The 26852-nt window shown below is 42.2% G+C and overlaps 4 protein-coding genes across 4 annotated transcripts; 2 read left to right on the top strand and 2 right to left on the bottom strand.

Annotated features, from left to right (window-relative positions):
* Positions 1–17: 17 nt before the first annotated feature.
* PADG_11900 (uncharacterized protein) lies at positions 18–8799 on the top strand (the record flags this gene model as incomplete). Its single annotated transcript, XM_010762821.1, has 2 exons — positions 18–7151; positions 7249–8799. 2 exons carry the CDS (start codon positions 18–20, stop codon positions 8797–8799), a joined length of 8685 nt encoding a protein of 2894 aa, XP_010761123.1.
* Positions 8800–11364: 2565 nt separating this feature from the next.
* PADG_05254 (uncharacterized protein) lies at positions 11365–14365 on the top strand (the record flags this gene model as incomplete). Its single annotated transcript, XM_010762357.1, has 4 exons — positions 11365–11777; positions 11934–13835; positions 13946–14148; positions 14295–14365. 4 exons carry the CDS (start codon positions 11365–11367, stop codon positions 14363–14365), a joined length of 2589 nt encoding a protein of 862 aa, XP_010760659.1.
* A 1151-nt stretch (positions 14366–15516) lies between these two features.
* Positions 15517–18604, bottom strand: PADG_05253 (uncharacterized protein; the record flags this gene model as incomplete). The annotated part of the gene is made up of 4 exons (XM_010762356.1): positions 15517–16142; positions 16211–16570; positions 16813–18279; positions 18388–18604. 4 exons carry the CDS (start codon positions 18602–18604, stop codon positions 15517–15519), a joined length of 2670 nt encoding a protein of 889 aa, XP_010760658.1.
* A 4110-nt stretch (positions 18605–22714) lies between these two features.
* PADG_05251 (uncharacterized protein) lies at positions 22715–22963 on the bottom strand (the record flags this gene model as incomplete). The annotated part of the gene is made up of 2 exons (XM_010762355.1): positions 22715–22750; positions 22772–22963. The coding sequence occupies 2 exons, from the start codon at positions 22961–22963 to the stop codon at positions 22715–22717; spliced, it is 228 nt and encodes a 75-aa protein (XP_010760657.1).
* Between the last annotated feature and the right edge of the window lie 3889 nt (positions 22964–26852).

Below are 26852 nucleotides of genomic sequence, written 5' to 3'. Positions count from 1 at the left end.
GTAGTGAAACAGAAACGATGGAGGAAGTTTCTCCTCTAGATATGGAAGTCTATGTATCGACTTTTCAATTAGCCAAGGATCTTGAACCTGAACACATACCCCTACCAGAGAACGTTACAGAGCTCGAAGAACTAACTGAGAATGATTATATTTCGCATCCGAGTAAACATGAGCATAAAGGAAAGCTGGAGCATGTTTCTCGTTTTCCTGGGGGAAAAGTTCAGGATCCAACTCCGCTGCCAACTAGAAAACTCGACCTTACCGAACTACCTCTGCAGGCCAATGATTCAGAGAACGAGATATCGGTAATTACAGAACCAAACCGGTCCGACCAAAAAGAAAAGCTGGAGGTTGTAATTTCACCCCCTAAGAGAAAGGCTGAGGGACCAGCTTTTCAACCACCCGAAGAAATTGACTCTGCAACTATACCTCTGCAAGAAGACAAGGAAGAAATCCACGGATTTTTGGAGGCGGCAGAACATCCTTTCGGTCAACCACCTCCTGCTGCAGTTGAGATGTCCCAATCAGCTGATATCGTCTCTGAGGACTATGAAGATAATTCCCTGTTGCCGAAATCACTTAAGTCTCTCGCCTCTGAGTTATCTCTGGGGGGTGAAGTGCCTCACATTGAATTTTCTGTTGACAATACCGAAAGAAATACACGGCAGCCAAATAAGAAAAAGGGGAAGAAAGGAAAGAAGGTCCGCAAATATACTGTGGGGGAGACTGAAACTGGCGACTTTAAGGCTTCAGAAGCGGAAGCGAGCAAAGAAGTTAAGTCGGAACAACCTGCAGGTACCGTCGATTCTTCCGTTCAAGATATAAAGGAGCTTGAGTCAGTACCACAGTTTCCAGAGGGAGTTGACACTGGGCCTCCGTCGGAGAAGGCAACAAATGAGAGTGCAGAGATCAATGCAACCAATTACGTCTCACCACATCCAATAGGCGAAATCGATATACAAATCGACACGTCTACAAAGGCTTCTAAAAAACAAAAAAGAAAGGATAAGGAGAAACAAAAGTTATTGGAAGCCCCAGAGGGTCCGCCAATTCAATCAGGTTCTTCAAATGACATTCCCTTAGTCGACATTGTTACGGAGCGAAGCACTGAGTATGAGCCCAAATCTGAGAAATTAACGGCGGAGAATGACATCGTTATGGGGGAAGCTACACCAGCAGGTTTACCCAATGCCATTAGTAAGGACGGGCAACCAGTGGATGATGTACATCCATTATCTCAGTTGAAGGTTGTAGAAGATCCAATTATAAACGCAAGAGCGTCTCCATTGGCTGAAAATTACCTCACCTCCCAGAATACTGAACAAGATATTGGTCGAGACTGTCCCACAGATACTGCTATTGCGGGGAACGCCCTTCAACCTTCCCTCTGCAATGAAGAGCTTGTTTCTAAGGAACTTGAGAGCGATAAGTTGTTCCAACATGATACACCTGCAATTGACACCCAAAAATCAAAGAAAGGGAAGAAGAGTAAAAGGAAGCGCCAATCGGTAATTTGTGGTGATGAGGCCTCTGGAGTCGAAAGTTTTCAGCCAAAGTCCGCGTCACTCCATGGGGGTGATGCCAATGAACCTCAACTTGAAATAGAGCCACTCCCCTTTACTTCAGTTAGCAATCCTGGAACTAAAGCATCAAAAAGCTCGAAAGAAAAGCGGAAAGCCAAAAAGGACAAGAAATGGACAACTGATGACCCTTCTACAACTGAAGAACATCAACTGTCTAAGAGACTCGAGCGTGCTGATGCTGATGCAACTTCAGAGCCTTTGAGCCATTCAAGGATTGTGGAAATAGAAGCTCTGGCGAAACCAACATCTTATTTACACGAAGATGGGATTGAAACATCTATAGCAGAGCTTTCTGAAGCTCAATCATTTTCCATCCGAGATGCATCAGACATGCCTGCCATCCCCGGTGCATGGGCAGACGACGATGATCAAGTTCTCTACACTTCAGGCATAGACAACGAAACAGTTTCCCGCAATGCGCCACCTGCCAATGACGACGGTAATGAATTTCAGATTTTAAAAAATAAGAACAAAATGAGCAAGAAAAAGTGCCGATTTTCCGATTGGACTGATGAAAGTACGTCTTTGCAGATAGAAATGAAAGATATTTCGGAATCAACAACGCCTAATCCTTTGAGGCAATTGCGTAAACCGTCCACTGCATCTAGTGAACTTCCTGAAGCTACTATTCCGAAGTCTGAATCATTCCAAGTTGCTCCTGAATTCGCTCCTGCACAGTCGATTTCCGATGCAGAAAATTCCCAAGAGTCCTTCACACAAGCTGGCCACATTGAATCGTCCAATTGTACGTATACAACATCTGAAATTCCCAGAGACTTTATGCACGAGGCCGTCTCGCCAAAACCTAAAGGTGGTTCATTCAAAGGTTCTCCCCTGCAACCTTCCGTTATCGACGGCGACAAATTATTAGATGTTATAACCAAAAGCGAACGGAGGTCCTCTGGAAATGAAAATGGTCTCGTTTCAGTTTCTGATGAAAGGGAGGAGTTACGGAGCAAACCTCCCAATCCAGGAGGGCCAAAAACTGAAGTTGTTATTCAAGCCGGCGTTGGGGAAGTTAGAGCAGTCGGAGAGACAACAGAAGACTTGATTGTTCTTACAACCGACGACGGCGTTCCGTCTGACGATCCAGTCTCTAAAACTCTGACAATGACTGAAGTACACGCTCTTTCATTTTCAGTGGAGGAAGCAGCACCACTTTTCCCACAACTATCTCCACAGCCACCGGTATCTGAAGATTTTGATTGTGTGATAGAGAATGCGACCAATAATGACTCAAATTCTGTATTGGAACAAGGAAACATTGTTATCTCACCGACAAAAGAAATTGACCTGTTGGCATTTGGTGGGCCACTTGTAGCGCTAAGGGTGGAGTCCAAAAAACAACCACAGACAAAAGATGAAGACAGACACATTTCGAGTAACATGGACGCTCAAAATCTCATGGGCGCATATCTTTCCGATGTCATGTTTTCTGAAGATATTCTTCTCTCAGCTTTGCCTGAATCTTGCGATCCCAATTCCACAAAGCCAGATATAGGGCCTGTACCTGATCCTCAACTTAACTCTGAGCCCGACAGCTGGAATGCCACGTCAACAGAAAAAGGGAAGAAAAAGTATAACAAGAAAAGCCGGGATACTCATGAAAATAGAACTCCCACAACCAATGAACCAAATACTAATCCTTTTACCGACACCGCCACTACATTTGATCCCGGCGAGTTGATCCTTGAGTTGACGAACGAAAATATTGATAGAAAGGCTTGTGACTGGGATGTACCGATAACTAAGAAGGACAAGGAGAAAAACACAAAGTCTCTTCATCTTGAAGAAAGTAGTTTTCCCACTCAGTCAACTAAAATTCTACATATTACCGAGAATCCATCATTTGCATCGGCAGATGCAGAATATGAGGGGAGAGATATCCTTTTGAGTGTCACCTCCACTGACGAGGGGAAGAAGAATAACACGATAAACCCCGTTTTACAAGAAAGTAACGTCATTCCTGGTAAGCGGCTTGTGGGTGATCATGTGGCATCTGAAGAAAACGAAGTACAATTTGAGCAGCGAGAGGCTGATAGCTTGAACGTCTGGGCCACCAATCTAGAAAATGGAGACAATAAAAATAAGGAAATGGACTCAGCGTTTGGAAAAGATAAAGTCATCTCTGATAACCATTCCAGTGAAGATTTTGCGAACGTTTTGGATGACGCAAAACCATCTGGAGCAACACATGTAAATGCAGAACAGAAGGAAGTTGACAGCTGGAGCACTACAAGTACAAAGAAGGGCAAAACAAAAAATAGAAAGACGCAAGCTGTTCAAGACGACCCTTCTCCTTTAGCTGTTCCTGAGCCTCAGACCCAGATGGAATTTGACCCTCAGACAGAACTGAGTCACCAGGAATGGAATTCTACGTCGGAAAAACCAGGGAAGAAAATTGGAAAGAGTCGAGATGGTCAACCTGAAGGTACTCTGGTTGCGGAATCCTTACATCTCCTGCCCAAGACAACAGAGCCTGAACCATCAAAATCTCCAAGTCGTGGCGCGTCGAAAAAGGAAAAGAAAGCCAAAAAGAAGGGAAAGAGAGAACTTTGGGGTACAAATGATGATGACAAAGATGATGTAGTGAAAGCCATCCAAGTTCCGGATGAACCGTTTAACACTATCAACCGCGGTCCTGCTCTTCCAACCGAGACACAAACCACTGAAGCACAAGCTCTCACCGGGGTCCACGCTACAGAGGCACAAATAATTGCTGCAGAGAAATTTGAGAAAGATGATTTTCCAGCGCTTGAGAAAACTGCCAGAAGCTTGGCATTGGAACAGAAACTGCAGGTTGCTAATGAAATTAAGGAAACCCAATCTGGTGTTGACAATGGGTCTTCTCTTCCAGCACCGGCTAATCCTGAGTTGAACCCCCATGAGACGAAGGGCGACTATGCAGATGAGAATTATAAGGATAATGTTTGGGAAGGGCTATCGAACAAGAAAATATTGAAAAAGGATAAGAAGAATAAGAAGGGAACAAGGCATGCTGTGGACGTCGAAGAGAAGGTTGAAAAGCCAGTGGAGGATGTGAAAGAAGTAGCAGAGCCAAGTCAGGAGGCAGTACCTCAGGAAAGCGCATCATTGAAAAGATTTCTATCAAAGAAAGAAAAGAAGAAGAAACAACTTCTGAAATTTGATGAGTCAACAACGCAACCGGAACTCCTTCCCATACTTGACGTATCTGCTACAGAAATTTCTCCAGAGAAGGACGATGGATTCACAGAAGTACCACAAAACCCGGAGCCTACAGAGTCACCAATAAGAAAGGGAGTCTTCGATAAACCACAAAATGAGGATTACGATTACTGGCCGTCAATTGATTGGCTTCAAGATAAGGCTTTGAATTCTCAGTCGAAGCCAAAGGAACTCGATACATCGTCACTCGATTTGTTCCTCTCGGGTGATGAGCCAAACCCAAGAGAGGATCATTTCACACAGCAATCGCCACACTCACCCAAACTAGTTGATAATTCTATTGGCGACTTCGATGAAGATGCCAGCCTTGTTGGTCAGAGTGGAGGCGATAAATCAGCTGCTGATTCGCTCTTGTCGTCATCAAGCAAGCGAGTTCCTCCTGAGCATAAGTGTGTTAGCGACCACCGGCCAGAAAGCGTTCTCAATAGCGAGCTACCTTCTATTTCACTAGACGCTGACGTCGGCACTGAAGCTCTCCTGGAAGACTTTGATGTCGCTGGACTCTTGAAAGAAAATCTCAGTGAACGATTGCCTTCCCCGCTTTCAGTTCCGCAATCACCGGATGCGGTTCTAGCCTTGGAAAAAGGCCCGGCAATAGAATCACCTGAAAATATGGAAGGTGCTCATCCATCTATTGGATTTTCAGCGGTGACCATAAGCGATGACTTTTGGGCTGTTGGCGGAAGCAAACAGAAAAAGAGTAAGAAAGGTAAAGGTAAAAAGAAAGCGCTTGAACAAGAGGGCTGGGAAATTTTGAGCCATTCTGGCCCTCTTGCAGATGATCCTGCCGATACCGAACCTCCTGGTTGCAACACCACCAAAGCGCTACCCGAAATGTTCGTTGAAAGCCCCGCTGCGGCTACACATGTCGAAGCAGTAGAACCTCCTATAGCACCTGTAATTACTCGAATGAAGGATGACAATGACAGTTTTTGTGGGGTTAGTGGTAAGAAAGGAAAGAATGGCAAGGGTCTAAAGAAGAGACAGAAGGACCAGCAGGACGTCCATGTTGATGAAGGCCGAGCTCCCCATCAACTCCTGGCGGAGACTCTAGAAACGCACGCTTCAAAGGAGGTCACTTCATCAAGATCACATTTGGAGGAGCATGGCAAATCACAACCATCCGGAGTAGTAGCCAGCGTTTTCCCGTTCATTGAACGGGTATCTAGAAGATACCCCTCTGAAGATGCGGCCTCCAAAGAGACACCCACACAGGAGATACAATCAGCCTCGACAAAAGATTATATCTTTCCGCTACTCTCCGACCTAAAAATTGATGCTGAGGTCGTTTCTAAGTTCGAAGATTCCGTGAAATGCCGACCGAGCCTTGACCCAATCCCAGAGATCCCGGCTGCTGTAGGAGATTACGATCATTCAATCGATGTGAGTTATAAGCATTCCGAGCCCGAATTGCCAGTCATCAAACACACTCTTGAACGGAGGCCGTCTTTTTTGGATTCAATATCGGAAAGGAGGTCTTCATCTCCATCTTTCCTTTCTTCCCCGTTGACGCGAGTTGACGTGGAGCATTCTAGGCCGGTTTCCCATAAACCTGCTGGACGCGAACTTTCCCAATCCTCCACCGTTTACCAGGACTCTAAAAGTCTTCAGAGTGGGTCGTCTGTTATTCTGCCAGCTATCAGTCTTAGGCGACAGAAAGAGACAGGAGCTAGTCCTAAAATTCCTCCTCTAGAACAACCTCACTCAATATTTGGAGGCCCTTTCGGACTTGGGGGCGACCATGATGTGATGGTATCTCCTCCACGAACCCCACTTGCGACGATAAAAGAACATGTTCCAACAGACTCTCCGCGCAATGCGCGTAACCGCGAGCTTTCTGACGTTGGATCGCGTGACAGAGGAGTGAAAGCTGCCCGGCATACAGAAAACCCACACCCTGCATTTGGGCCAAAGCATGTGTCACCACCACGTAAATTCAATCATGCTTCAACGCCATCACATTCGAGCAGTGATGCGGCGGCAGATAGAGGTTTAGCGTCCCAGCTAGACACTTTGGATATCCCGAAAAAGGGGCGTGTTGATCGGTTCCCCACCAGCCAAAGACGGTCTCCAGGTAACCCGCATCCCCACGAGTGGACAACATCACCCGAACATAGGGAAACCTCACAATCTCTCAGCGTTGGCAGCACAGTCTCTTCGGGAGGTTCTCCAGTTCCAGGGCTGCGTCGAGTGCCCAGCACTAGCAATACAGACCTTAGGGCAGCTAGCAAACACGACAAAATCACTAGATCCATGTCACGTGACTCCGAACGCGACTTGGAGGGCATTGCTTCGTCAAGTCATTACGACCCGGTCATTGACAAAGGAAAGCGACCGGTGCGTGGCATGGAGGATGTCTACGTAGGTCATTCTATTTGTTCTTCTTTTTTATCTTTTCTTCTTCCATACTATTAATATCTGTCTCACAGATAAACTAACGATGGATGCCGAATCGCAGGAGGGTTGGGGTGACGTGCCCGGCAGTTCCCCGCGTTCGCCAACCCGCCCACATAGCATGCGGAGACGACGCAGCTTGCAACATCTCCAGGACCTCGAAACCCGCGTCGACCATCTCGTATCTGAAAATCGCCTACTTTCCACCCAAAAAGCCAACGTAGAGAAATTCCTCGAATCCCAGACCATCGCCCAGAGACAGGCGGAGCGAGCACTACAAACACGTGACCAGGATATCTGCAGCAAGGACTTGGAGATTCTACAGCTGAAGAACACTTTGGAGTGGTTCAAGAAGGAAATTGCGCGCTTAATAGAGACAAATGATGTGCTTACGGCAACTAATACTGGGCTGGTGGCCTCGCATGCGTCCGAAATGAGGCAGCACGCTGAATCCAAGCAACATCTATTCGAGTCACAACAAGGTTTAAGGGAACTTCAGGATGAACACTCTCAGCTGTCTGCCGGCCTGGAAGGGATTGTACAGAATGAGATAAATAATATCTTGGCGGAGAAGAATGCTGAACTTGAACACTTGCGTTCTGAACTAGCCAACGCGCGGGACAAGGTCAAGGAACTTCAAATACAGATCATGGAGACCATGGCTGACGATGTGCTCGTTTTTCGGGATGAAGATTACTTCGATGCACAATGTCAAAAGCTTTGCCAACATGTACAACAGTGGGTGTTGCGGTTCTCCAAGTTCTCGGACATGCGGCTGTGTCGACTTACCAGCGCACTCCGCGACGAGAAAGTCACAGCGCGGTTCGCAAATGCCATCCTTGATGGCTCAGATGTCGATACATACCTTTCCGATCGTGTTCGACGAAGAGACGTGTTTATGTCAGTGGTGATGACACTGGTTTGGGAATACATCTTCACTCGGTATCTCTTTGGTATGGATCGGGAACAAAGACAGAAATTAAAGACCTTGGAAAAGCAGCTGAGTGAGGTAGGACCACCAAGTGCCGTCCAGCAATGGAGAGCTACGACGCTCGCACTTCTTGCTAAGCGACAAGCGTTCCATGAACAGCGTTCCAGTGACACCGAAGCAGTGGTGCAGGAAATCTATTATACTCTTTCCAAGCTGCTACCCCCTCCGCGCGACTTAGAAAGTACAATACTGGAGTCATTGCGGAACGTCATGCGAGCAGCGGTGGATCTTTCTATCGAAATGCGCACGCAACGGGCAGAGTACATCATGCTGCCACCTTTACAACCAGAACACAATGCCAACGGCGAACTAGCCCGCAAGGTACACTTCAAGGCCGCTCTAATGAATGAGCGAAGCGGCGAGACAACGTCGAACGAAGAGCTCGAGGCACAAGAAGCGGTTGTGAGGATAGTGCTGTTCCCGCTCGTGGTCAAGAAGTGCAGTGACGAAGGGGACGGCGATGAAGAGATTGTGGTGTGTCCAGCGCAAGTGCTTGTTGCGCGACCGGGGAAGGATAAGAAGGTGGTGAGGGTGCTTAGTGGGGACCGGATGTCTATTGACCAGACAAACCAGTCGATACAGAGCCATCCGTCCATCAGCATAGATCCGGGCAACGTGATATGAGGCGTCACACTCCATAGCGTCGTATGTACATTACCTGTATGTTGGACTGTAGATGGATGAGGAGTTCAACCTTCTGGATTGATGACTATTTTTCTGTTCTTTTCTTCTTTTCTTTCATTTCCTTTCTTTTTTACATATTTCTGGATTTTACGGCTACAGATACTGGGGACTCCAAAAGAAAAAGGAACGGATATCCAATGTTTTTAATGGCTTTATTTCCTGCGTGCGTTTTATATGTGTCTTATTTGCTTTCGGGATTATCCTCTTTTTTTTTACATTTTGCGACTTTATGTACAGAGCATCAATGATTTATGACGATGAGAGATGTTTACCAATGTTGATGTTTTGATTTGATTTGCATGTATTAATCTACATATATTTTAGAGATGTAGTTTCTTGGTTTCTTTTGAATGAAAATCATATGAAATCATGATAATTAATTCAGTTATTTCCTCTTCAGTATGAATGTAGATTATAAAGTGCATCTGCTGTATATGTAGGGATTGTGTAGAATGTGAATCAATCAGCAAGCAGAATCAAACAAAGAGTTACTCAGTTAGCTAATCCATTGCTTATTACATACTTATAGCTCGTTAACTAGTTATTCCATAGTTGCTAATAAACACATTTCTGCTGGTTGACCCTGAACTGATTTGTTAAGATATCACGATATTTATTTGATCAATACCCACTATATTATTTGACAAATTTTCAAATTAAGCAACAACCACTAGAAATTATATATAGAAATTATATAGAATGTATCCTTAGATCTGTGAGCAGCTAGAGGCTTTGATTTTATACTGCCACATTTACTACAATATGGTAGTACTCACTTTTCAGTTCTCAGATTTAAATCTTCAACCTCCTCTCAGCAGGCTAAGTAGGCCTCTGAGTCTGAACAATCCTAGCCTGTCCTTCTTGAGGTGTTACAATTCCTTCTTCGGCTATATACATATATTTCTTCTCTCTCTTTTGTTTCTGTCTAGTGTTAGCAGCTTTCAGCTGCTTGACTTCATTAATAGAGCAATTTTATGCATGACCAGCTGATATCCTTTAAACTAGCTAATCAAGAGCTTGATTTATAGGACTAGAAAGAACATCTGTACAGAGTTTAATCTTGCTACTCTGCTGTTTCAATTGAGTTATATTGCAGAGGGGGTCTTGAGAGTCCAGGAGAATTGAATCTGTGAGATCTATGAGCTGATCCTAGTGAGTTAAAAGCATGAAATTAAGTATGTAGCTGTGTAAAAACCTCATCTGAATTGAATGAAATCAAGCTCATGGCTTTGAATTTGTTTCTTATAATAATATCTTTCATAGTCTCCTGTCTGGCTGCTGCGTAGCTGACGGAATTCCTCTTTGTCAATATAATTGATTCTTAATTTCATGCTCTGCTCAATTATCTTGCCATACACTCTCTTTAACTATGAAAAACAGCTTATATCCAGTAACAGCTATAGAAGAGAGAAGTAGAGAGTCATATATAATGCTATATAATCTTATAATTCTAACAGAATTTATTAAATTCAGCTGTGGTATAACTGTCATATCTATCTATAAGTAGCAGTCTATCCCTCAATTGTATAAGCCTTAGTATGCTTGTTAAATACCTGTTATAGCCATGTCAAGCCAAGATCATCTATAGTCCAGCTCCTTTAACTAAGACCAATTGTCCAATCCACTGGCAGTTACTTGTACCATGAGAATTGATAAAGCTTATCCTTCAGTATAATCATAGAAGGTAGAGCTCAGTCTGTAGCACTAACTGCCTCAATTACTGTTGCTCATCCTCTATTTCCTGACTGTATAAGAGATGATCTGCCCTCTTTCTCTGCTCTAATGACCACTCAAGCTGTTGAGATAACTCTGATTAGAAAGCCAATCTCATCAAAGTAGTAAGTATCCTCCGGCACAATTCCATACTTCTTTATAGTATTATCCACCACGTTAAACCATTTGCATAAGAGCTTTGGATCCTTGCATAAAGCTCACTTGTAGTTGTACTTGCATGGGAATCTAGTCTCTGTCAATGCAAAGCAAAAGAGAAAGTGAGAAAGATATCATATGTTTGTAGCTCAAGAGAGTGTTTTGAAAGCTAAAGAAGAAGCAGATCACAAAGTGTAAAGGAACAGAAAAGAAGAATGAGTGAGACTTCTGACTCTCAATCATGAAAATTTGCAGCACCTTGATGCAGTGTATGTGATGTACTAGAACATACTGCTCATAACATGCGAAAGTCATCAATCTATTTCTCTTATTTGGTTGTTGTATTGACTGATAAACAGTTGTCTCTCGCTTGCTTGGTTGGATTATGTTAAGCCCCGCCCAAACAAAAGAAGGTTTTATTGATCAAACTTCTGCCCCAGCAATTCAACCACTCCAAGTAACGAACAAACAAACGCTCAACGACAATTTCCCCGCCCCAACAACCACACAACCACTTCCCTCCATGTACCAATGCAACCACTCCTCTTCCCGGTCGCATACAATTGCCATGTTTCCCTGAGATAGTCAGCTTCGTTCCTCAGTTACATTTTCTTTCTTTTGTTTCATCCCGGCCTCATGGATCCCAGTGCCGGTCCTCATCATCCGCCTCCACCCACCACCAGCAGATCTTCCGCCAGATCACTCCAGACCAACGCAAACGGAGCAGACCTCTCACGGATGCAGCCTCAGCCTCAGAATGAACAAGAACCACAGCCTGGGAGCTCTGCTGTACCAAAGAAGCGTAGGCATCGCGGCCCTCGGAGACGCAGACATCGTCGGCCATCTTTCGCCCCGCAGCAAGACTCGTCCCATGTCGACTCCGCCGATGCAGAACGAAATGGTGCTTCACCACAGCTCGACGTCCTGGATTCTACTGGTGAACTGGAACCTTCGCAGCGGCGCCGTCCTTCCCTGTACCGCCTGGGCCAGTTGACTGGTGGGAACTTGAGTGGGACGAGTTTGGATAGCGATGTTCTGCTGGACCATAGGTATGGATATCATGACTCTGTTGTTTATGGTCATATATAAGTTCTCCTACAGAGTATACCTCTAGATATACCTGTCATTCGTTTCTTAAAGTCATACAGTGGGCAATGGGAAAGCAGAAATCTGACAACGATATGCTGGAGATTATTGTGATACAGGCACCAACCAATGATGCGCCCTCGTAGGGACAGTCGACTTGCCCAAAGCTATCGACCAGAGGTGCAACCCTCCTCTCGATCCTCAGCAAGAGCTTATCGGCCTTCTCCCAGCGCACAAGGGATGGACAGAGAGGAGTCTGAGGAAGCTGACGATCGAACCCCGTTGATTCAACCAAGTTCTATCCATAATTCCAGCTTTGTACGCTATGGGACAAGCTTAGGACGTTCACCTTCCCACTTACCACGACTGCCCTCGACAGCCTCCTCCTCCCAGTCAGTGACTGGCCGGCACTCTGCTAGGACCTCTCAAAGCGTACGGAGAGAATATGATGTCAACAATCCACCCTCCGTACCTGGCAGCCCTATTACTAGGCCAGAACTGGGCTATGATGATCGGATGATCACCGGGCTGGACTTTACTTCGGGATCTCCTGCAGTCGCCAGCATTACAAGTATGCCTTGTCATGTTATTGATGTTGACGGAGACGGAGGCCAAACTTCGAGACACAGTTCCCGGCTGGCTTCTCCAGGGTTTACTCCTCCGGAGCTGCAGCGACGACGCACCCTTGCTCTTCCCGTCGAAGAAGATGTGTGTTTTCCAACAGGTGCATTGTCAGAGTTGGGTGAAGAAGACTACGCTCCCCAGCCTCCAAGGGAGGGATTTGGTAGTGAACGAAGGCGGAGACGGAGACGTGTCTGGCCGGATCTTTCGGTACTGGAGGAATGGAGTCGCGCAGAGAAAGAAGACCGCAGCGGGGGGGTAAGAGCAAAGAACATTAACGAGCCTGTGTTAATCGGAGGCAGGTTGCGACCGCAGAATGCAGGATGGATGCGAAAGGAAGAAGATGCTCCATATCGATTCACATACTTCAACGAAGAGTTCCAGACTACCATACACAGCCAGACGATTTCGGAGCTCGTACAACCCGGTCAAACATTCCGTACCCTCTTTATCCCTGACCCCCCAGAAATAGAGGATGACTCTTCCGACGAATCCGATTCCCCTGAACTTTCCCAATATCGAGAAAATAGCATGGATACAACTGCTACAAATGGATATCATGGCGTAGACCACTACCAAAACCCTCAGCAGACCTCTAGTGATGCTACTGCAGTAACCACGGAGAAGGCAGGCAGATCTTCAGAAGCTCTACCACCGATCAAAGCTCCCAAGGAAAAGCGATATGGTTCACGGCCAACTTTCTGGCTTGATGTACTCTGCCCTGCTGACACGGAAATGCGGGTTATTTCCAAGGCATTCGGTATCCACAGCTTAACAGCAGAAGATATCATGATGCAAGAAGCTCGCGAGAAAGTAGAACTTTTCCGACACTATTATTTCCTCAACTACCGTACTTTCGAACAAGATGTTCGAAGCGAAAACTACCTCGAACCCGTCAACATGTATGTAGTTGTCTTTCGAGAGGGCGTCCTTAGCTTCCACTTCTCCATGATTCCACACCCCGCAAACGTCCGCCGCAGGATCAGACAGCTGAAAGATTACTTGATCCTAAGTGCTGACTGGATTTCGTATGCCATCATCGATGACATTACCGACGTCTTCGGTCCCCTGATACAGTCAGTCGAGAATGAGGTGGATGATATCGACGACACCATTTTGCAGCTCCACTCCGACGAGAAAGAGGTATCAGACGGAAATGCGGCGGAAGATGGAGAACCACTACCGTCCGGTTCGGATATGTTACGGCGCGTTGGCGAATGCCGCAAGAAAGTGATGAGTCTTTATCGATTGCTAGGGAACAAGGCGGATGTAATTAAGGGTTTCGCAAAACGGTGCAATGAGCAGTGGGAAGTGGCTCCCAAGTCTGAAATAGGGCTTTATCTGGGTGATATTCAGGATCATATTTTGACCATGACAAGTAACTTGAGTCATTATGAAACGTTCGTCTTCTCAGTTTCTCTTCCCAGTCCCCTGCCCCAGTACCAATTTTAAGAACACCTATTTCCCATTATAACGTCTATTTTTTGTTGCCCAATGCTAACATATTCAGACTCCTATCCCGCGCCCATTCAAACTACCTCGCACAAATAAACATCCGCATGAACGAGCGACAGGAGAAAACAGCCGATGTTCTCGGCAAACTTACCGTCCTGGGTACCATTGTTCTTCCAATGAATATCATCTGCGGCATGTGGGGTATGAATGTGAAAGTTCCCGGGCAGGATATTGATAATTTGTATTGGTTTTGGTCTAGTAAGCGAAATTCCAATTCCACGCCATTTTGTCCGATGGTTCAGTTGTTTTTTTTTTTTTTTTTTTTTTTTTTCTTCTCTCTCTCTGCATATTTTGATAGATCCAAATTTCCTTGCTTTCCAGCCTTCTGATCTAACGGCATACAGTTACTGCTGGTCTCGTCGTCTTCGCCGTCGCCTGCTTCTATATCGCCAAACGTGTATACGGAATTGTATGAGTTGAGACCTCACTTTCAGAACGGTTAGTTTTGGTAGCTGTGAGGATTTAATCAAGCTTAAAACGGGAGGCATTTCGTCCTCTCCTTTTAGAAATTTGTTGGTGACTTGATTGATGAATTGGTTTGATTTCAATTCTTCTATGACTTGCATAACCCCGGCATGGCGGATGATCTTCAACCGGTTCCTTTCCTTTGCCTTTCCCTTCATCTTCCATCTCCTTCATACCTTGATGCATGGGGAAGATTTGGACTAAGCTATATTCTGTACCTGTGTGCATATGTAATATAACCTTTCAGGGACAACATATATAATTGGAGTTGGGAGTTGGAGTTTTGTTTCATAGCAAAGGCGTATTTCTGTAACAGTTAACTACGTTGAATAGTTTTCTTTCTCTCCGGGCGGTTCCTATAGAGGAAAATGTATGGCAACTAGCGTAATAAGAATGGAATGAAGATACAGTTTTGCTAAAAACCATACAATGCACGCCCTTGATCAAGACTCTGAGACAATGTAACATCTTGATGACCATGCTTCAATTAATCATATTCAAGTATACCACCATATTGCATATTCTGCACATCGAATTTATCTAGCTACTTTTAATCTCTTTAAGGGATTTCGTTGTTTCGTTATATACTCTTTCATCATTAGAATGGAGAGATGGAATAATCAAGCAGTGATGTGGGGAGAGTGAACAAGTCGCACATGACATCATAATGGAAATCGTCAAATGACGTGCAAGTTACATTCTAAGGAATAAATGACCCAAAAAAAAAAAAGAAAAAGAAAAAGAAAAGGAAAAACAAATGGTGCATAACTACATAGAAAGGTCAAATCGCAGATATATATATAATGAAGAGTGGGGAATACAAGAACAGGAGGACGAACTAACAGATGGCGGCCCAAGGAAAAAAGAAAGAAAAGAAAAATAGCCGTTAAACTGAGAAAAAAGCATGGGATGTAAAATAAATCACAGTAGTGGAGGCCATCTTGTTCGTTCATTGGTATCATCTGGCCCAGTTGAACCATCCCTTCTTCCATCCTTTTAAAGATTTCTACTTCCCCAACTCCCACCAGAGCTGGGCTTCACCAAACACAGCGCCCTGTTTTACGTCCGTCTTGTCCTCACCGTACACGTGCCAAACAATGATCATCTCCATGGTACAAGGAGTCGATGGCCCCGCGCGTCAAAGCGATCGGAAAGCTCAATGGTCGAATCTGATTCTACATCGAGGTTGTTGTTATGGACCCTGGTATGGGTTTTGTCGCTACTATGTTGTGGTGTTGCTGATGTTGTACGGGGGAAACTTGGTGTTGGCGGAAATGGTATTGATGCTGGCGAGGCCGTCGATTGGTGAGGATGGTAGGATGTATGGGTGCGGAGTCTGTGATGGGGTCGGGAGTGAAACCGAAGACGAGAACGATCCAGTCCGTCCATGGTTGAGTCGCTGTCATCAGTCTCATAGCCTTGATTTTCGCCTGTGGGGATTCGTGCACGTCTATCTGTAGATGGAGAACTGGCGTAATGCGGTCGGAGATCGAATTGGACGGACTTGGCTGGTATCGAGGCGGGTTGGCTGGATGACCTTGGTCGTGAAAAGGTATTGAATAGGTTTCGTGAGGTTGGTATTGGTTGTGGCGATGTTGATAGCGGTGGTGGAGTGGGAGCGAAAGGAGAAGCAGAGTAGCCGAGAGTGGTTGCGGACTGCGCACCAGCACCACTGACTGGGTGGGTTGATGGCAGCAACAGCTGTCGTGAGGCTGTTGCCATTATACCTGAAACGATAAAAAGAACGGTATTAGTGAAGTTGTCCCAAAATGGGTTCGTGGGACCTCAAACCCACCCTCTGATGACATGTGGCGCTGTTCATGTGAGAGGGTGGGATTTGGCGTCGGGACAGCACTCACGTTCTCTTCCCCATTGATGGACCTGGGTGAGTAAGGGTCCGCTGCAGGAGGAGGTGGTGGGGGGTAGGAGTAGTTTGCCTGTGTCATGGGTGGTGCACCGGGAGACGGCGGATAGTCTGCCGGATTATATGGGCCTCCTTGGTGGTTGGGCGGAACAGGAGTTGAGCCTGGTGGGGGTGGGAAATGATTACTGTGTGGGTAGTAATTCGCGCCGTTTGGCGGTGGAGAGGGGACATGGGGAACGGGATCGTAGCCCTCCTCATATGAGTCGGTGTAGTCATGGTCGCGGGCATATTCTGTTAATCGTCAGTATGATGATATTCTTTTTCTCCGTACTTTTTTATTGCTTATTTTTATTTTCTTTTCTTTCTTTTCTTTCTTCCTTTTTTTTTTTCTCATTACATGTGCTTTTTCACGAGCTGGAAATAGCATATCAACTTCGTATATGTATAAATACGTTCAAAAAATCTGAAAATAAATAACTAGACAATGATATAATAAGGACATCCTATGCATAACGTTCAAAACCTTTACGTACTTCTTCGGCCTTTCTCCGCCTTCTTCCGCTCCTGTCTTTGGGTATATTCCCTGGCAGCAAGCCCGGCACCAGCAGCAGCAAGCCCAGCAGTGGCAAGATCTCTAGTACGGCTTCTGCTACGTTCTTTATGACGGCTGGAGCGGTGTTTGCGACCGCCATCATGGTCGGAGAAAGAAGAATTGCTTCCTGAGCCGCCATCACGATAACGATGTTGGTTACGGCTGTGACTCCGGCTGACGCTCCGGTGCCGGCTTCTTCGTCGGAAAGATGATTCAATGGCCCTTGGGGAGGATTGCCTGCTCGAGGGCCGTCCATAGTAGTGATTAGTTGGGATGCTTCCGTACACGGGATCGTCGCCGTACTCTATGAGCTGGGGAGCTGATCCGGAGGGGTCAGAGTAGGCTGATGATGGAGCCACGCTTCGAGACCTAGATCTATGTCTATGATGCCGTTCAGAGGATTCGTTTTCCTTTTTCTCCTTGTGCTTTTCATAAAGACCTGCAATTGCTGCACTGCCAAGGCTAGCAGCTGCTATGGGAAGACCCTGCCTAATCCTGCTGCGGGATCTCTCCCCTTTTCGAGATCGAGATTTGCTCCTAGCTCGCTCAATCAACCCTGCTACTGCTGCGCCCGCAAGACCTGCTTCTGCCATTCGCTTGTTGCGGTGGGCAGGGTTTCGACCATTGTCAGACCCAGATTCGGACCCTCGACGACGGCGGGACCGGCTCCGTCTGCCATGGTTCGAGTTGCCAGCTTTCTCACTTCTCTGAGACTTTTTCCGGGCTAGCGCAACTGCTCCCGCGATAGCTGCTGCGCCCAATCCGAGGCCTGCCAGAGTTTTGACGCGGGAATCCGGAGATGAGCGACTGCGGTGTCGACGGTGTCGATGGCGATGCTCCCGGTTGTGATCTCGCCCGCGATCTAGAGATTCTGCGCGTCTGCGGCTCTTACTGCGGTGGCGACTTCTAGCCCTTTGGAGAACATCAGCAGCTACGGCACCCAGGGCACCTGCGCCAACGTCTGTCCCGATGCGGCTGAGTGCGCTAGATTCCTCCTCCCCATCCCTCTTCTTCGAGCGGTGTCGCACCAATTCAGCAGCACCTACTCCGACTAGGGCACCTTCGGCTAGGTGACGTTTGTAGTGATGCGGGCTCTCATCGCGATAGTATCTCCCTCTGCGGGAGTAGACCATGTCATCGTCACTATTACAGTTGCGACTACGACGGCTCCTGGTCCGATGCGATCCTGAGCTGCGAGGGCTATCACCTGCGTAGTAGCGCTCTTCGTACTCATCATAGTGATGACGACCGTCGTCGTATTCTCTGGTGCTTCGGGAGTAATAATAGTCGTCGTCTCGCGGATCACGGGGGCTCCGCAACGCCCACCGCTCGTCGGTGTCAGGTCGGCTGACTAATTGATAATCCGACTCGTGGTGGGAGGGTGCATGGCTCGAAGCACGGTAGACTTCTTTGAATTAATTATTGGCTGGGGTTTTTTTGGGTGATAATAGTATTGTGGGCATGGTAATGACGTAAGGGGCTGATTGGAGTATCACGCTGGGGTATGTAGACTCACGGTCGTAATCTTTCTCCCTACGATATTCGTAGTTATACCGGTCATCTCGATCGTGATGGGGCCGGATGGTGAGCTCGCGTTCGCTCATTGCGGGCCCATCCCGTCGATACATCGAGCTTTGTTCGGAGGGAATGACGTAGCGCTTGACTGAGTAATACCTTTGTTCAGACTGTCGATCGGCCTCGTCCCAGTTACTGTCTCTGTAAGAAGAAGCCATGAGAATCCGTGCCTGCGAATGGATAAACGCAAAATTAAACCCAGCAAAGTCGGTCAACAGTGGATTTCAGGGGCCAAGTTAAATACTTGTTTAACGGGTGCTGCTTGGCAGAGCGGGGTTGGGGAAACCAAGAAATCAACGACTTCAAGCAGAGCAGGCAAACAGAGATTGATAACAAAAGTCAAAAGGAGCAGAAGTATAATAACGATGACGATATCCAATATTCAGTCGCAAGAAAACATACTAAACAGACAGGAGATGATTCTGAGAGGAGAGGTGGGGGGGGGAAACAAAAAAGCAGGATTTTGCAGGTTTACGAATCACCGACGGCTGAAAATTCCACTAACCAGCAAGCGGCCTGGCGCAGTCCAGTGGAGGATGGCAGCAGCACACATAGCAGAAATGCACAAGCGGTGTAACTAGAGCTAAAAGACACGCGGGAAGAAAACCAGGGATTTTGATGCGAGAGTAACTACGAGAAAAGAAAAGGAAAGGGAACCGGTTGGGGATAATTTATAAGAAAATGCATTCTTCGTTGACATCTAGATCTGAGGAAGAATGCCTTCACTATCCAGCCATATCGGGCGCTGCGGGGTGTGAGAGTGGAGCGCTCTGGAGCGCAGATGATCACCTCTCGGGCGTAGACGAGCGAACATGTAGAAGCAAGTTGAAAACAAAAGTGGATATTTCAGATATAAAACACATGCGACTCACCAGCCAGTGATTGAAGATATGAATGGTGTCGATGCCCAACGGCAGCAGTGTCAAGATAAATGCAGCCCGGAACGGATGTTGATCCAGTGAGACGTTGCAGATAGATCAGACGGTTTAGTCTAACCACTGTGGTTTTTTTTTTTTTTTTTTTTTTTTTTTTTTTTTTTTTTGGGTTGTTGTTGTTGTTGTTGTTGTTGTTGAAAAGAAGGATACTGCTGGAGTTTGAAAATAGTGAACTCAGGGAGAACGGAGAGACAAACCGGGGACGTTATATAACTAACGGCTGGGAGAAAGGGCCCAACAATGCCGTTCAAACCTTCAATAATGCAAGGGGTCTACGGGTGACGTCGTCGTTGTCGTTGGTCCCCAAGTCGCGCCGTTGAAATGTGAGCCTGGGCGAAATTCCTGATCTCCGCGGATTGATCATTTCAGGACTAACAGATGTTTTCAAATATTCGCTTCGCAATCACCCGGAGCGGGTCTGTAAATGCTTCGAACAGTGTTTCTCGGTGTTGGGTTCAAAGTTCGTCCTCTCTGCATTGTGCATTTCCTCTGTAGTTGATTGTTCCCCAAGGGTTGGGATATGGATGTGGCGGCTTCGCTCCGAGCTTGTCTGTCGGTGATGCAAGATCCAATGAACACAGGGCCACGATTTGAGCACAGCTTAGCTACAACTAGTTACCAGAACGCCCTGCGGAACAGGAGCACAATAACGGTAGCCATTCATGTAGACGGGAGCTCACAAGATCACCATCGGCAGGCTCCGGGTTACAGCGCTATTGTTCGCTATGCTCCACAGGATGAGTGGCGAATGGGTGTAGGTATCATCAGTTCTTCGTGAGAATTGCGACTCCGTTAGAGGCCGTCGGATGAACAATACAGGCCAGGTTTCCACGCAATAAAGAGCCGCCTTGGGGCTTGTGAGTCATAAGAGAGCATGATTGAGATGTTTGCTTTTCCGCCAACAATAGTTAACTAGTTCCTACAAGGCGAGGCTCCTTGATGCATTTGATGGTTGAACACGGGAGGCTGTGGCACTTCTGCAACAGCTTCATTCATATCAATCACACCGCATTTGTCGTGTCTTTGTGGGCTGTTTACGCAGAGCCTCATGTCATGCATCTGTTCGTTTCTCGGGTTATGTGTATGTGCGGAATGTTGCTCCTTCACGGAAGCGTAGCTCGACGTACTTGGACACATTTATCCCATTATCCTAACGGGAATGCATGGATAGCTCAGTTTTCTCCCAAGTTGCTCTGTTGGATGCCGGGACGGACTTTCTTCTAGAAATCTGCTAGAGCAGCGCCTAAATGGGTTCCCCAGACATTATCAGCCACTTAAAAGGGACATAGGGTTCAATGTCGTGTCTTTGTTCAGCCTTGCGCCCGGCACAGCCTTGGTTCTTCCCAACCACACACCACGGGACTCGCACACAGACACAACAATTCAATCCATGTGTGGGGGTTGGCTGACAGCTACTGGAATGCAAGTGTCTATGAACGAAGAGCAGAGTCGAGCTTCCTCCCTATCATACAACCAAGTCGGTCTCGTTTCCTGGAGTTAAACGCCCCAGATCGCCTTAGCTAGTTAACTGCTTGACATTTTCGAAGCTCGGACACATCTGGTCCGACATGCATCAACACGGCTTCTGGTCGCATTCATAATTCCATTGCATGGTTCACTGAAGACTAAAGCAGACGACTCTTTTCAGGCAGCAGAGATAGTTCATGATATGATCAGGCCAGACAGGTGTAAAATGTATCTAGTTGGGTAGTTGACGCCCGGTATGGGAGGCCCGGGAAAGAAGAGCAAAACCATTTCCTGTGTGGGAACAAACTTTTGTAACTAACCAAGGTTGAGCTGAAGTTATACCATCAATCAGGGCATGGTCAAAAATATGAATCGTTTCGCCTTGTCATCAAATATATTGATGGCTTACGATCTTCGTCCTTTTCTGCTGATCGGCTGTGTGTTCTCTTACTTCTCACCGCTTGTCATGAGTCCTTTTTTTCCTCCCTGTCAATGCTGCGACTGCTTGAAGTTGGAACTCACACATTGAAATATGCCAACCTTCAATCTGCATTGCATGCATCGAAATAACGATCCAGAGTAGTTCTCAACACCACTTTCTTTTCGCCTGTGTGGCCCCTTCAACTACCTTTTGTGTTTGTTGTAGAAGGTTGTTTACTGGGGGCAAGGCTGTCATACCCCGTATCCCGCAGGTATTATGATGATCCATTGGAAAATGAGACAGAAAAGATGACGGAAGATGAGAAATGCAGCCTCATGCCTATATGATAATGGTCATCTGTTGTCGTTTTCTTCATTCTTTTTTTTTTTTATTTTATTTTGTTTTATTATTCTTCTTATTATCCTTTTTTTAATTTTTTTGTTGTCGTTGTTGGCATACCAGTTTTGTAATCGTCAGAAATGCCCGAAATCCAACCTCCAAGTGCCTGTCCGTCAATCTATCAATCTACAACCACCGATTAACAGTAGGTTTATTCCTTTGGTCATTGATTAAAGAGCAGAATGGCCCACCCACAATTATATATATCTTCACGAATTCCCTCCAGTCCCGTGGCCCTTTGAAGATTGATTCCATAGGTTCAGTAATTTTCGTGCATTCTCTGAAGATCCAGAACGAAATCACTAGAGCCCAACATGGAATTCAATGGGCATGTGGCATAAGCGAAAGCACACAAGTGCTTTGGTCCATGTCCATTTCATCTTATCCCTCTACTGAAATCGTGTCGTACGCTGATTCCCTTACTCGATCCGCAACACTTTTGAAACGTTTCCCAAGTCTGGTTTGGAAGGATGTTGGGTTTGTGCAACCTTCAAAAGAACGAGCTCTTGCGGGTTAATATTGCAGCCTTGATCGGATTAAGTGGGTTCATGGGAGAGTAGAGGCACCGAGGGTATGTAGAATACGCCAGAAAGTGCTTCTGCCTGGACATCTCATTGTCAACTGGAATCGCTCAGTTGGGGGTTCGAGAAGAGGTGTCCATAAATTTCCAGCAATCCGTCAATTTATAAATTCCGATAGCCTTCTTCCTCCACAATTATTAGGAACATATTCCTATATCAGGTCTCGCTTTCATGAAGTGTCCAGAGAACAAGGGGACGGTCTCCAGATAGCAATCCCATTTTTGTTCTCGCGGTTGGGGATATGAGGAACGAAGATACCCAGTTAAATGGACGAGCCAAAATGCTCGTCATCAAGGGGAATATGTTATCGGAAGATTCAAGTATGTATTTAGTAAGGTAACTGGCATTCTGGAAGGAATCTGCCATGTCATCGACCGCAGCGAATTCAAGAGTTATTTTCTCCAATGCCCCTCTTGACTCCACTAAGACGGGAAGGCATTAAAAGTTAAATCCAAACCTGTCATTTCAATCACTGAATAACAATGCCGTTGGGTTATCTCTCTATTATGAATAATTCCTTACATATGCATCCATCCAGATGAGACGCTTTCTGGGAGTGATGCCCATAATAATGTCAACAAGACTTGACAGAGACATGGTTTTCTCCGCCTCCATCGTCATCTCGCACCGATGGCACTCATCTTCCATGCAAGGCTCCAGTTTGCTTGCGGGGCAGAGCAGTCTAGACACCGTAGACTGGCGGGACGACGTCATGGCATGGCAGAGTTGAAAAAGTTGGCAGTATCCCAGGATACCTAGGAGAGAATGAAGCTGAAAACAAATACGAATACCGCGGCCCGTTGAAGAATTCAAACGGTAGAATGGTACGGTCTGGACCCAACCTGCATTAAGGGGTAACTCCATACTGGTTGGAGCGATTACAACAGTTTATTAGCGCAAACAGGGTTGGAAGCAAGTGGAATCATTCGACTGGGTGTTACTGGCCAATTTGCTGACATGGTGTCTACGGAACACATATTAAAGGCTCTAGAAGTGCGGGGAGGATTGAGCTCTGTGAATGGAGAGTCGAGCGCTAGAATTCATGGAACCTGAGAACATATGCAAGCCCAGAGATGGTGTCTGAGGCTGCAGAGAATCTGGCCAAACTACATTATCTGTTCGACAACGGTTTTTATATTGCCGATACTTGCCGGCTGCATTAGGAGATCCAACCTTGAGGGGTTAATGCTATTTTATGGTAGAGCATCTGGTAATAATGGCATTGACACTGGGTATTCTGAAGCTCTTGTGATTGTATGTAATTACCCCGTTCTCCGTTCAGTATGTAGATTCTACTCAAAATGTGCATATGGCATTCCAATGGATGACGGTATGATATCAACCAAGGGTGAAGTTTCTGAAATCTGGCAGTAAATAGTTGATAGTTAACTATTGTTAGTTAGAAGTTGGGGTTTAAGTTCAAGTGAAATATATTAGTTATTAGGTTATTTCTTTTTGCTAACAAGATCAGAGTATTGTGGTTTAGTTAACTGTTAGTTAATAGTATGATGCCCATCACTAGAACTTATCTGGTATAATACACCCACTGTGTAAAATTCATTAAACCAATTGCTCTATTATTCCATGAATACTAATAAGCTCGCCATTCAACTTTCCATGCTTATAGGCCTGCTTGTAATACAGCTGCTGCTGTCTTTTGTCCTGAATTTCAGACTTTTTAGTTTGATTTTCAGCCTTCATAGCAGCAGTTTTAAATAAATCATGTTTAATTCTTTCAACATTATTAAACTCACTATTGAGATCAAATTGAACTTTTTTTTCTATCTTTGAGCTATAAAAAATCTATATTTAACTAGAAATCTTATAAATTGTAACTTTTTGAGATCTTTGCTAAGTATTTAAATTTTAATAATCTTATTAATATTTACAAATCTACTAGCTTTAGATAAATATTTTATTAGTTTTTAACTTCTTTAATATTTATTATTATTATTATTCTTTATTTCAAGTATATACAGTCAAGAACTATAATATTTATTTAATTAAATTAAAATTTAATTATTTTGAAGATTTAACTTAAAAGTACAAGTTAATATATGTAATTATATAATTTTATTCTAAAATAAAATATTATTTAAATAAATATATATAGTAGAAACTAATCTTATATATTCTCAATTTTTAAAAAAAAATTAATGGAATTAAACAAAGTAATAAAAAATATAAAATAAATAAAAAAAAATAAAAATCATTAAAGATAAAAAATAAAGAATTAGTTTAAAAATAGTGTTAACATATCAATAAAAATATAAAAAAACTAAAATAAATTTTAAAGTTTGATATCTATTAATTATATTATTTAATATTTTATTTAAGTTTAAAATTTATTCTTAGATTTCAATTTTTATTTTCTTTATAAAGTTAATTAAAAACTTTCTTTTTAACTAAATATTAAAAATAAAAAATATATATAATTAATTAATAAAGTATTTTTTTAAAAAGTAGTTTAATAAAATATAATTTGAACTTTCAATTAAGTTTTAAAATTTATGTTTATCTAAATTTATAAAATTATTAAATCTTATCATATATATATTAAAGTAGCTATATTCAATTTCAATTTTATTATAAAGAAAAATATTTTCTCTACTATATTGATAAAGATTTTTATTTGAGTTTATTTTATATCTTATATATTAATTATTTTTTTCAAATCTATATTTATTTATTATATAATATAACTTTATAATTCTTTTCTATAATTTTTTAAAGTTATTTATTAATTTTTAATATTAATTTTTACTGATAAAGTTACTTCTTCATTTTTTAAAATAAGTAATTTAAATATTTATATGTATTTTTAATAAATCTAATATATTAAAAATAAATTACTAACTCTTTAAACAGTAAGTTAAATAGCTAACTTTATAAAGTTTTTATCAGTCTTCTCTTTCTCATGAATACACTTAGATATTACTATGTCTACTCAAGAAAATAATAATATCTTTTATAGAGTTGATCATGAAGATAATCACTTTATTATTTATATGATAGTTATCTCATTTATTTATATAAAATAAGATATTTTTTTTATATAAAGAAAAGATGAAATAGTTAACTTATCATCAAAATAATATAATTATTTCTATCAGAGTAGTGGTGGTGCTGTAGAGAAATAGTTTTTAAAATATAAAAAATGATAATGTTAAGAAGATATCTTTGACTTAATCTTATAATTATGATATAAAATATAGAAGATGAATATTAAAAAATATCTTTGACTAAATCTTATAAATATAATATATATATATATATATATATATATTATTTTTTTAAAAAAGTTTATAATATAAATATTTTTTAATAAACTTCTTTCTTTTTTTAAAGATAAAGTTTATTATAAATTATTTTAATATATTTAAACTTTATAATTAATAATTAATTATATATATTTTATAGAATTAAAAAAATAAAATTTTTTTAAAATTTTCAAAGTAATTATTTTATTATAAAAATTTATCATTATTTAAATCTTTATTATATATAATTAATAAATAAAAGATAAATATTTTTATTTAAATTAATTAATTTATATTTATATTTATTTTTATAATTTTTAAAGTATAATTTATATAGATTTTATTAAAATAAATAATTAATAATAAAATCAATATTTATATTTTTATTACTATAATAGAAGATATTTTAAATATATTTAATAATTTTAAAAACTTTATTTTAAAGTTCTTAAAATAGTTTTTACGATTTTTTATTTTTTATTATCAGATCTCTATTTAAATATAAAACAGAAGTTATGTATATTATATATATTTATCTTATAGCTTTAAAAGATAGTATTTTTTGTATTTTAAATATAATTATACTGTTTAAAGTTTTTTAGCTTGAGCTAATCTTTTCTGAATATCAACTTTAAATTTAAGTATTAAATCTAATTAAATATCTAGTTATCTTACTTAGTTTTTAGATTTTATAACTTTATTATTTAATAAATAAAATTTTATCTTCTTAATAATTTTTTATAATTAATATAAATAAATTCAACTTTAATTATATTAAATTAAATTAAATTAAATTTTTATTTTCTTTTTTAAAGATATAATATATAGTTTATTTTATATTTTTATAATTTTATTAATTAGATTTATAAGTTAATAATATTTATATTATTATATAATTATATATTTTAAGTTGTTTTTATTTATTTATTTAATAAAATAAAAAAATTCTAATTTAACTAAATAAATATTATAATTAATAATTAAATATATTTTAAATAAATAAATAAATAAATAATAATGTAGATAGAAGTTCTTATTATATATATATATATATATAATATTATAATTTATATATTTATTTTCTTATTTTATATATTAAATAAAAGTTATATTTATATATAATATAATTAATAAATAATTAATTTATTAAAAATTTTAATAATTATAAAGTTTATAAAATCAAAAAATACTATTTAAATTAATAAAAATAATATTAAAAAATAAACTATTATTTTTAATTAATTAAATATTATAAATTATTAATAAATATATAATTATAATTAATTTTTAATTTTTAATTCTTATTTAATTATTATATAATAAATTAATAATATTTAAAAATA

Source organism: Paracoccidioides brasiliensis, assembly GCF_000150735.1.
Source record: "Paracoccidioides brasiliensis Pb18 unplaced genomic scaffold supercont2.6, whole genome shotgun sequence".
Lineage (NCBI taxonomy): Eukaryota > Fungi > Ascomycota > Eurotiomycetes > Onygenales > Ajellomycetaceae > Paracoccidioides > Paracoccidioides brasiliensis.
Note: the sequence above shows the minus strand (reverse complement) of the source record. Positions and strands in the feature narration are given on the sequence as shown.